This window comes from Papio anubis, chromosome 9 (assembly GCF_008728515.1).
Source record: "Papio anubis isolate 15944 chromosome 9, Panubis1.0, whole genome shotgun sequence".
Classification (NCBI taxonomy): domain Eukaryota; kingdom Metazoa; phylum Chordata; class Mammalia; order Primates; family Cercopithecidae; genus Papio; species Papio anubis.
The window spans coordinates 40,133,489-40,146,003 of NC_044984.1; the positions used below are offsets into that span (position 1 = coordinate 40,133,489).

Sequence of the window (12,515 nt, forward strand, 5' to 3'; positions counted from 1 at the left end):
GTAAAGGCATTCAGTTATATTTGGTCTAAAATAATAACCCTGAACTAATAAAACATCCATCCAGAAGGAATTTTTATTGTTTCAGTCCATTATTTAACCGATGACTTAAAAAATATCCATACATTCAAGATTTAAGTAGGGGGTATGATTTAGAAATATAACAGAATGCATAAAAATGGAATTTAGATAGAGCTAATGTGTTTGAGTTCTCCCCACTTTCAGTATTAGACCAAATTTACATATGGTTTTCCGTATCTTCAGTGTGACGTAATATTTAATAAACTATCATCAGCAACTTTATTTCTTAACAGCTATCTTCCTAAAGCTGTATACCCCTCTTTTAAAAATGAAAAGAACGTCAGGCAGGCTTAAGCATGACATTTTTTTCCCCTCTCATTTGCAATACAAGTAGCTAATGTTTGTCAAATGTTTATTATGTGTAAGTAACCAGACTAAACACTTTATGTGTCACAACTCATTTTATCCTCAAGACAACCCTGAGGGAGAAATACGGTTCCCATTTTCCAGGTGCAGACACTGAGGGGGATGGAAGGTTGAATGATCTGAGCTCCCGTGGTTAGGAAGTGGTAGGTCTGGGATTTGCATTCAGGTCTGTCTTACTGCAGCAGCCAGCCTTATATTAGTTATGCATTCATTTGGTCAGTCATTCAACAGATTAATGGTGGAGCGCCTAACATGGCCCGGAACTATCCTAGGTGGTTGGGATTCAGCCGTGAACAAGGTGAGATCTCTACTCTTATGGAACTTACATACCTAATATGTAATTACTAATGAAGTGCTAAAGGGAAGTACAGCAGGGCAAGGTAACAGAATGGTGGCTCTACTCTGGGGCTGCTTAAATTAGGATTTCAGGGACAACCTCTCTGAGACAGGGATATTGAACAGAGAGCTGAATAATGTGGGAGAGAACGCTACCTAAGACTGAGGGGGCAGTGTAATATAGCGGTTAAAAGCATAACCTGTGAGCTCCTGGGTTCAAATTTTGATTCCACTGTTCATTAGCTGTGTGATCTTATGCAAAATACCTGACTTCCCCATGCCTCTTCATCAGTGATATGAAGGTAACTGTTGTACTTTTCTTACCTTGCAGAATTATTGTGAGAATGAAATGCGTTCGTATATGAAAAGGACTTAGCTGTAGAATAGACACTGGAATCTATTGCACACTCTTAAATGTGAGCTGTATTATCTATAGAAGCCCTTTGGGAATGGTGAAAAGTAGCTGGCTTCTGGGTAGGTTTTGAAAATTTGGCGGACGGGATTTACTGAGAAATTGGATGTGGGAGAATAAAGAAAAGGAGTCACGGATGACGTCAGTAATTTTGGTCTGGTTAATTTGGTGAATTTGGGGGCATTTACTGAGTGGGAAAGGCAAGGTATAGCAAACCTCTTTTGAGGGGAAGACACAGTGGAGGGTAGATATGTTAAAACTGGGATGCTTCTTGATGTGTTTGTCTTTTGTTGTTCATTGTAGAACATTTGGAAAACATCAAGTATTAAGATAATAAAGATCACCTGACATCCCACTACTTATCCTTTTGCTTACATTTTTTCCCCCATACAAGTCTTAGATCATATAATACATAACAGTTTTTAAAATTATATACCCTTCAGTTTATTGGAAAATGGTTCATGGCAAGGGGGAGAGTTAAAGTATAGGTAAGATGATCAAAGCCCCAGTACCACAAGAGGCCCCTCCCCCTGTCAAATGGTCGTTATGGACTGAAGCCTCACGAGAGCTCTCCGTAAGGACAGCAGAGCATGTAGCAGATCTCATTCCTGCTCACCCATCTAAGTGTTAGAAAGCACCTATTGCCTGGTACAGCCTAGCCTACAACAGCTAAAAGATTATTTTTTTAAAGCTACACTTTTTTGTGTGTGGTAGTAAAATACGCATAATCTAAAACTTACCATTTTAACCATTAAGTGTATAGTTCAGCTCTTAAAAGCATTAAGTACATTCACGTTTTTGTGCAACCATCACCACCATCCATCTCCAGAATCATTTTCATCTTGCAAAAGGTTGTTACTGAAACTACCAATTAAACAATAACTCCCCATTTCCCCTTGTCCTGGCAGCCTCCATTCTATTTTCTGTCTCTGTGAATATGCCTATTCTAAGTACCTCATATATGTGGAATCCTACATTCTTTGTCCTTTTGTGACTGGTTTATGTTACTTAACCTGATATCCTCAAGATTAATCTATGTTGTAGCATATGTTTGAATTTTCTTCCTTTTTAAAGCTGAATAATACTCCATTATATGTTTTGTTACCCATTCATCAGTCAGTGGACACTCGAATTGCTATTATAAATGTTGCTATGAACATGGGTGTCCAAATATCTGTTTGAACTCCTACTTTTAATTCTTTTGGGTATATATTATAATGTATAACATTTTATAATCTACTTTTTCACATAGAGATATATTGCTGAAATTTTCTGTTGTGAATAGTCTTCTATAAATTATTTTAAATAATTGTATTATATATAATCATATAGCTGTATCCTAACTGATTTAAGCAATCAAGTATTTCCTAGAAGTAGAATTATAAGATCAAAGGATATGAATTATTTTATATTATTTATTTATTTTTTTATTTTTTTGAGACATGGTCTCACTCTGTCTCCCAGACTAGAGTGCAGTGGTGCAATCTCAGCTCACTGCAACCTTCACCTACCAGGTTTTCAAGCTATGCTCCTGCCTTACCTTCCTGAGTAGCTCAGATTACAGGTGCCTGCCACCACACCAGCTAATTTTTGTATTTTTTCCAGTAGAGACAGGGTTTCACCATGTGGGTCAGGCTGGTCTCAAACTCTTGACCTCAGGTGATCCACTCGTCTCGGCCTCCCAAAGTGCTGGGATTACAGGTGTGAGCCACCACGCCCAGCTGGGTATGAATAATTTTAAAGCTTTTGCTATACTCACCAAATTGCTACCCAGAAAGCTTATACCACCCCACACTGCCAATATGTGTTTATTCCCAGCACCTTTGCTAATATTAGCTATTAATGACTATTTTCTGTTCATTTGGATAATTAAAAGTGGTATATCAATTCTGATTTTCCTTTTATCCAAATTTAGGATTTACTTTCTGGGTTAGAGTTTATTTGTAGCTGATCACTGGGGGAAATACTGATTTGGTAAATACTCAATTTGTGAGATGATTAGAGGAAATGAGACCCTGTGGGGTCTTTCCCTTTTCCAGCCAGTTAGTTTTTCCTTCGAAGGTAATTGGCCAACCTTTTGCTCTGTGTGTATATGACAAGCAGCTATAGTGAGGTTTTGTGTAATCTGTTATTGGATGCTGAATATATTCTTAGTTGTTACAGGTTCACAATTCCTTAGAATTCAAACATCCATAAAGTGCTGAAAGAAATTTTCTGGCAATTCATTTGGTTATAAAATTTGACAGAGCTGAATTCATTTGATGTAGATATCTGACCTCAGCCAACACAAGACTATGTACATTTTTAGTGTCCTCCCCCTCATATGAATATTTATATTATCTGGCTGCAAAATATGAATGTGTTTGGGTAAGATGTGCTGTTCCAGACTTCACTGGGGATGCATTAGTAGTGGAGACAATATATACATGTAAAAGTTTTTGTTTGTTTTTTTTTAAATTCTGAAAAATTCTGAATTCTGAAACACTAGGTTTTGACATCACAGATTTTGGATAAGGTCATGTGAACCTATAGCGGTTTTTTATTTTTCTTTCATTTTTATGTTCTCGTTCCTTCTGGGCAGCAAAAACTGGTTTTGAAATCAGGCCTACTCTGATAAGTTAAGCATGAAGTTATGACTCAAATGTGCTTTGAGCTGAAAGACAATAGGAATTTAAAAGTGGTGTCTTCTTTCATCCCCAGGACATGTGCAATCACTATAATCTGGGAACTGACAGGTCAGTGACTAGAACCAAGTTTCAGCTAAGCCATAACCAGTTGCAAACCCAGGATAATGTTGAACTGCGAGCCCAGAGGGTCTTAGGAGACCTGAACCAGTTAGACTGTGAAGCAACAGTAGTAGCGTTCCAAGATGTTATTGGAACATATTTCTACAGTTAATACTGTTTGTCCTTTATAGAGTATTAGCTGTCTAAGCCAGGCTTTTAAAATACCAAATTGGCAAAAACATTACTCTTCAGCTATATATTTTTAATGGTAAATCTAAGTTTTAAAAAATCTGTTTATTAAATGCTAAAAGTTGCAGAAATGAAAAAGCAGATCCACAATTTCATATGAGATTGCAAGTGGTCCAGATGGCCAAAACAATTCTGAAAAAGAATAAAGTCAGAGGATTCATGCGTTCTGATTTCAAAACCTAATGACAAAGCTATACTAATCGAAATAGTGTGGTCTTGGGTACAGATAGATATATAGACCAATGGAATAGAATCAAGAGTCCAGAAATAAACTCACATGTTTATGGCCCAACTGCTTTTTGGAAAGGATGCCAAATACACTCAATGAGGAAAGAAGAGTCACTTCAATAAATGATGCTGCGACAAACTGGATTTCCACATGCGAAAAGAACAAAGTTCAATCCCACCTCACGTCATACACAGAAATTAACTCAAAATGGATTAACCCAAATACAAGAGCTAAATTCATGAAGAAAACATAAAAGAATAGCCGGGCATGGTGATGCATGCCTGTAATCCCAGCTACTTAGGAGGCTGAGGCAGGAGAATCATTTGAACCTGGAAAGCGGAGGTTGTGGTGAGCCGAAGTCGCACCATTGCACTCCAGCCTGGGCAACAAGAGTGAAACTCCATCTCAAACAAACAAAAGAAAACATAAAGGAAAATCTTTATGACCTTGGATTTGGCAGTGGATTCTTAGATATAACATCAAAAACATATACAAAAAATTAAAAATAGATAACAGGACTTGACAAAATTAAAAATTTGGGGGCATCAAGGGATATTAAATTGACGGCAGCTTCAGAATGGGAGAAATATTTGGGAATCAGGTATCTGATAAGTCTTTTTTTTTTCCCTCAAAAACTGTTTATTATACAGGTGAATTTTGATAGTCATGATGGGCTTATCGGTAGGATTTCTGGTAGCGAGCACAGGCACCAGGGCCTCCAAACTTTTTGGACTCGCAGCGACGGGGATCAGCTACCAGCAGGGTACGGTCATACTGGATGAGGATGTCTTTGATCTCCTTCTTGGAAGCCTCATCCACATATTTCTGGTAATAGGCCACCAGGGCTTTGGAGATGGACTGACGGATAGCATAAATCTGGGCCACGTGACCACCACCCTTCACACGGACACGGATGTCCACACCAGCAAATCGCTCCTTGCCGAGAAGCAGAACTGGCTCCAGCAGCTTGTATTGTAGCGTGCGCGGCTCAATCATCTCCAGGGGCCGCCCGTTCACCTTGATGAGACCATTGCGGCGTTTGCAGTGCGCCACAGCTGTGGCTGTCTTCTTGCGTACGAAGACCTGCACCGACTGCAGCGGGCCCTTGGACGGCATGGCTGCGACCAAGGACGAGAGAACCTAACCGCGCGGCGCTGCAACCGGAAAAGGCCTGATAAGTCTTTAATGTCCAGAATATATAAATAACTCCTGAGCACAACAAAAAGACAGACTCAGTTGGAAAATGGGCAAAGGACTTGAGCATTTTTGACGTTTTTCCAAAGAATATGTACAGATATCTAATAGCACGTGAGGGAATGCTCAACAGCATTCACCATTAGGGAAGTGAAAATCAAAACCACAATACCACTTTACACCTACCGAGATGGCTGCTATTTTTTTTAAAATCAAATAAGAACACACAAAATAATAAGTGTTGGTGAGTATGTAGAGAAATTAGAACCCTCATACATTGCTGATGGAACTGTAAAATGGTGCAGGCATTGTGAAAACAATTTGGCAATTCCTTAAAAAGCAAACATAATTATCGTATGATCCACAATTCCAAATCCTAGATATACACCCAAAAGAATTGAAAACAGGGACTCAGATACTTGTATAACAGTACCCGTTGGAGCATCATTCACAATAGCCAAAAGGTGGAAACAATCTCGGTGTCCATCTACAGATGAATGGGGTAAACACAGTGTAGTATATCTGTACAATGAAATACTATTCCGTCATAAAAAGGAACAAAGTTCTGATATATGCTACAACTTAGATATACTTTGAAAACATTATACTAAGTGAAATAAGCCAGAAACAAAAGGACAAATATTGTATAACTCTGTTTATCTGAAATATATTAAATAGGCAAATTCATAGAGATAGAAAAAAGATTAGAGATAACTAGGGATGGGGGAAAAGGAGTAGGAGAAATGGGGAATTCATGCTTAATGGTTAGAGTTTCTGGGGTGATCAGAAATGTTTTAGAAATAGTGGTGATGGCTGTGCAACATTGTGAATGTAATTATTGCCACTAAATTATGTGTTTAAAATGGCTAAAGGGGCAAACTTTATGCTTATATGTTATGTTACTGCAATAAATATTTTTTAAGATGGTAAGAGAACTAATGAATTACCGGTGAATCTGGTTAGGTTTGCAGTGTACATCGAGTTTTTCTATAAAAGAATTAGGTTAAAGCATTAAGCAGTTGTGTGTGAGAATCAATAATGTGATAGTTGTTTCCAGCTCTTCCGAAGGACGCATGTTTAACTTCTAGATGTATTTTTAGAGCCGTACTGTTGGGGCAGAGGAGGCTTGTGGGAATAGGGGAAGAGTTCATAAGCTGAGCTGAAACAACACCAAACATGGAAATGTTACAAGGTGGAGAAATTGTGCTTACTGAAACTCTTCTTAGAAATATTGCTGTTTGTGGATGATAGAAATCTTCAGAGTTGTCACTAAAGGTAGAGGTAGGAGGGTGAGAAGCGTCAAGAACTCACTGAATTGTCCATTCCCCCTTTTGTTCTGCTGTGGAATGTTTTGTGCTGCTGGTAAGAACATGTTCCTATTTGGTGAGTTGCTGGAACAGTGAGCAGTGGGCAGAATGAAGGGGAGGCTCCTTTTTTATAAATATTGTCCAAATATTTGATGAGTATTTGGTCTTGAAAGGAAACTATGTTATTAGTCTGCTTTGTGTGTGTGTCACAGTATAGTGCAATGCAATATGGTTCTGGAAATAGAAGCACTCTCTTATTATCTAAGCAATTACATTTTGAGGAATTGAAGAGCACTAGTAACTGTGCTGGAGTGACAAATTTATAATTAATTTCATCATTTGTTTATTTTCTCATTTATTGAGCATCTATTATATGCAAGGTATTGTTTCAGGTTCTCGGAATATAGAGTTGAATAAGACAATGGCTTGCCCTCTAGGAGCTCATGGACTAGTGGAGAAGAAAAACAATGACCATACAGTGTGATAAGAAGGATCAACACCTATCTTTTCCCCAGATTTTATCTTCTGTAGTGGTGGGCAATTGTCAAAAAGTAACCATGTGATAATTTTGAATTCTGTTCAATGTGAGCTGCAAATTTTGCTTATAAAACTCACTCTTTAAAAAAAAAAAAACAAAACCTTTTTCCTATAACTGGATGTCCTGTAACCGGATGTCCAACTGAAAAAATACTGTAGTTTAGTTTAGTTTAGTTTAGTTTTTTGAGACAGCGTCTCTGTCGCCAGGCTGGAGTGCAGTGGCACGATCTCAGCTCACTGTAAGCTCCACCTCCTGGGTTCACACCATTCTCCTGCCTCAGCCTGCTGAGTAGCTGGGACTACAGGTGCCCACCACCATGCCTGGCTAATTTTTTTTTTTTTTTTTTTTTGTATTTTTAGTAGAGATGGGGTTTCACCATGTTAGCCAGGATGGTCTCAATCTCCTGACCTTGTGATCCACCCATCTTGGCCTCCCAAAGTGCTGGAATTACAGGCGTGAGCTACTGCACCCGACCAGAATACTGTATTTTAATAGCCGATAATGCAATGCTTGAGTTTTTGGCTCCACCTATAATAATATGGCAGGTTTTACTAGACATCCAAATTAGTGCTATAGGAGCATGAAGTGGAGGCAAGTAACTTAACCTGGCACATAAGCAGTAACATTGAAATAAAAATTTGAAGAAAGAGTAACACGGGATATGGGAGTATGCATTCCAGATAGGTAGAAAATACTTAAGATGAGGTTGAAATTAAGAAGGTTATAATTTAGTGACTTACCAAAATACTGGTTTTGAAGGAAAGAGAAAGGTTAAGAATGGCTCCCCCTTTTGGATTGGGGAATTGAACTGATGATAATACATTATTCAAGAAGGGTAGCACAGCGAAGGGGAACCTTTGAGGAAAAGCAGTTTTTACTGGAATGCAGAGAGAATATTTATTAATTTTCTGAATTGCCAAATGTATAGTACTGGACCCTGGCCATGAGCAAAAAAATGTTCTTACCCTGACAAAGTTTACATATTCATGAATGACTTTTTTTTCCTTCTTTTTTTAAGAAACAGTAGCCGAAGTGGGAGTAATTGTAGAAATATCTTTGTTGAGAAGTGGGCTAGGTGCAGGGAGGGAGGGAAAACTTCTGCCTTGAGATAGATGGGAAAGACAGAGAACTGTAACAAAAACTATCAATTCGAATTTGGAATTTGCATTCTAGAAATGATTAGAAGAGACTGCCACTTTTTTTGTTAATGTAAATATTAAGTCATTGAGTTTACTTGCCAGTAACAAACTGGGGTAAGAGACTGATCCATCCAGATTCAGATATTTCCTGATTGACATTTCTTTTCATTAGAAACAAGTAACCAACATTGCCCAGAACGTTGTAGTTATTCAAAAATGTTTGCTGAATTAATGTTATCCCCTTCTATGCTTAAATTTATTTTAATATTTTAAAAGGGAATGAAGAACAGGGATTGTCAAGGTGGAAGTCAGAAGGAAAAATTGGTGCCTAATGAGGCAAAGGATGGTAAAACGTATTAAATATTGAAGTGAAAAATAGTGATAGCCAGTATTTATATAGTACTTAAGAGTCTTCAAGTCAGTTTCATATATATGTCAGTTAGCTTAGTCTCCACAGTGACCTTCTGATGTAGGCATTATAATCTGCATTTTATTGCTAAGGAAACAGACTTAGTGTTAAGTGATGTGCCTGAGCCTCAGGGATAGACCATGTAGCACTCTTAGGATTCAAGTCCATTGTCCTGTGTAGCAATACACAGCCAGCATGCTCTTGAAAGCGACGCTTCTGTCTTTGTGTTTTATGTTTTATTACTAACATTCTTTGCATTAATAATGACTGAGTGGCTCTATTTTAAAATCTTGTTGTAATATCACAAGGCCTATACTCTACAAGCCTACAACCTCTTGCTAATATAGGAAGTAGAATTTCTCTCACCTCATTGTTTACCAAAATATAGCAAATCCTGTTAAAATGAGACCAGAGAGATATTGGAACCCCTTAGAACAATTATGACTACCAGAGAATGATGCAGGAGGAGCAGGTGGGCAGGAATAGACTCAGCTGAAGTGATGTGGGGAGTGAGACTGGACAGGCCCAGCAATCTGGAAAGCACGAAGTGACGAGAAATGGTGGGCCCTGTATGTGGTTGCTTTTACTCTCTTTTTTTATTTGTTTATTTTGTTTTGTTTTTGAGATAGAGTCTTACTCGGTTGCCCAGGCTGGAGTGCAGGGGTGCAGGGGCCCAATTTTGGCTCACTGCAACCTCTGCTTCCTGGGTCAAGCAATTATCCTGCCTCAGCCTCCAGAGTAGCTAGCATTACAGGCATGTACCACCACGGCTGGCTAATTTTTTTATTTTTAATAGAAATGGGGTTTCACCACTTTAGCCAGGCTGGTGTCGAACTTCTTACCTCAAGTGATCCGTCCACCTGGCTTCCCAAAGTGCTGTGATTACAGGCGCTTTTTAAATTTATTTTTATATTTATTTTTATTTTTTGAAACAGAGTCTCTGTCACTCAGGAGGCTGGAGTGCAGTGGCGCGGTCTCAGCTCACTGCAACCTCCGCCTCCTGGTTCAAGTGATTCTTGTGCCTCAGCCTCCTGAGTAGCTGGGATTACAGGCATGCGCCACCATGCCCAGCTAATTTTTGCATTTTTTGTAGAGACAGGGTTTCACTACATTGCCCAGGCTGGTCTCGAACTCCTGGTTTCAGGTGATCCAGCCATGTGGTTGCTTTTAGAATAATGACTGGTGAGTGCTGGCATTCAGGTCAAATATCAGATGTATGCTGAGATCCGGTTTTCAGAAGTAGCTATCAAATGGAAGAAGAGTTTCAGGTACAAGACATTGTGGCAGATATCTAGACATCCTGCCCAATCTGGATATGTGAACATATCCTCATTCACAAGGTGATACGGGCCATTCCTTTGACATTTCTTTAGTTGTATACATTGACTAGATCACAGAATTCCTGAGGTTAGATTCTGTACCCTCCTTATCTTCGTATCTGTACTTATATCATCTAGCTCAATCCCTAGCACACAAATGTCTTTAGCCACTTGCCAGAATATTCTATCTGTTTACCCTGTGGAGCTTTCCCATTAGTTCTAATTGTGAATGCTATATAAATAAGTTTCACTACATTGTTTTTTTCTTTTTTTTCTTTTTTCCAAATTGTATTAGTCTGTTATATCTCTATCTGGCTATATTGAAGCAGTTATTTGCTGATTTTTAAAATTTATACATACAATACTATTTTAATTTCTTATCAACTTATATCTAACATCAGGAGTTCCTTGGATTATTCACAGCAGCTCAGGAGACAAATTAATGTATTTTAAAGGATGTGCAATTTTGGAATCAGACAGGTTTAGATTCCCATTGTGTCACTTTGCGTGGTTAACTTCATTTAGCTAATAACCTTAATTATTCTTCATCTGTGAAAACAGGGACAAAAATAGGATTAAATAAAATAAGATATTTAGAAGTACCAGGCACAAAATACTAGGTACATTTCTGTTTACGTTTCTTCATATCATTGAGTCTGTTACATGAACTTAATTTGTATTTATATAGTGCTTTATTTTTTTTTTTTACGACATGCTTGAGAATTGTCATTTGTATCTTTGCCCAACTTTGTGAGATAACCAGGGAAAGTAATGTTATCACTAGCTTTAGATAAATAAACTTGAGAATAAGCATTGCCAGGGATCATGCAGCTAAGAAATTACAGAATCAGAACTTGAACCCAATCAATCCCCTTAGTCTATACCCAGTGCCCTTTGTGCCAGGCCCTGGTATACTTTTACTTGCTCTCTCTCTATATATTCACTATCTCTCTGATAATTTTAATGGCAACCAATCCCCATAACAGATGAGTTGTTGGACCCAGCCACCTGCCATGCTTAGTGCTAAGTTGGATAAATTGTGGATGCCTAATTCTGATTATCTTTATTCCTAGGGCACTACATATTAGGTATTTGAGGTTTTAACCATGAGTTTCCTGAGATCATTTTGTGTTTTCTCATAGATAATGGATTGTCTAAGTTATAAAATTGTAGACAATGGCTCTTTTTATTGGCCAGTTTATATAAGTCTCAAACAACTTTGCTGTATAGATTTTCTCTTTATTTTGCAATTGGGACAATGGATGTTAGTTATTCCATTTCTAATTGGTAGACAAGTAATCATGTGAACTGCAACTTTCCGCTGAGGCTTCCAGTGTTGTGTTATTAATATGACTGGGCCTCTAGAAATTTCTTTTGGGCCCTTCATTTTGGACTATCAAGTAAGTCAGAAGTGGTACCACCAAGGACTTTATTGCTTCAATTTCACTGTACTAATTGCATTGATAAAAATTTTTAAAGTATGCTCTTTATTTTTTCACTAAGTGTTATGTAATTCTATTGAATTTAGGAAAGGTAGCTATTTAGTGTGTTTTGTTTTTGACCCAAATCATCAATTATTCAATGTTTACCTATAGTAATCCAGTTGATAGTATTCTTACAGTACTTCATAAATCTGTCTAGTGTGGCACTTAGAAATGACACTAAAATTAACATTAATTATGTCTCAGGTTTCTTTCTTCAAGAAAACGGAACCTTGTCTGGTTCTTTTTGGCTTCCCTAGGGCCTTACAACAGTGTCTGCAAAAATATAAAGTAGATTTTTATGTTTGTTGAACCTGATTTTGAACTGCACTTTCATTGTGCATCCATGCAAAATCCCACTAACATATCAAGACCAAGGTTTTTGTCATATTAGAATAACTAGTTTTTAGTTTTCTAGTCAGCCTTTTGATGAACAGATAACATAGAGGTCCCGAATACTGTTGTTCCAAGTGCCGAAATTAAATGAACTAATCATGATGCCACTGAAGATAGTACTTGTGCTGTATAAGGCTGAGGCATAGTGACAGTACTAAAAATACATTTCAACATATTACGTTAAGAAAAACATGATTTATATAAGGAAAGAAATGAAATTAACATATTTGCCTTTTTAGACTTTTGTCCTGATTCTGCTCATTTTAATACAGGCCCTCAGAGTCACCTTGATTTTGACTATTTTATTTTTGCTGAGAAATGAACTTTTTCAGTTGT

At 37.8% G+C, this 12,515-nt stretch overlaps 1 protein-coding gene and 1 pseudogene across 6 annotated transcripts in view; one reads left to right on the forward strand and one right to left on the reverse strand.

The window, feature by feature from the left end:
- ANO6 (anoctamin 6) overlaps positions 1-12,515 on the forward strand; it is a 212,463-nt gene that overhangs the window by 72,808 nt on the left and 127,140 nt on the right. Inside the window, exon 1 of one of the 5 annotated variants that reach the window (XM_009180560.4) lies at positions 6,224-6,973. The exons of 3 other annotated variants lie outside the window; for them this stretch is intronic. In XM_009180560.4, coding sequence (XP_009178824.2) covers positions 6,835-6,973 — 139 coding nt within the window. In that variant the 5' untranslated portion in view covers positions 6,224-6,834. Of the gene's footprint in view, positions 1-6,223; positions 6,974-12,515 lie in introns of those variants that run through there. One more of the 5 variants, XM_009180561.4, reaches the window with a different exon arrangement.
- On the reverse strand, positions 5,012-5,567 carry LOC101012877 (annotated as a pseudogene). The gene has a single exon (XR_634641.2). The product of XR_634641.2 is annotated as a 40S ribosomal protein S16 pseudogene (transcript).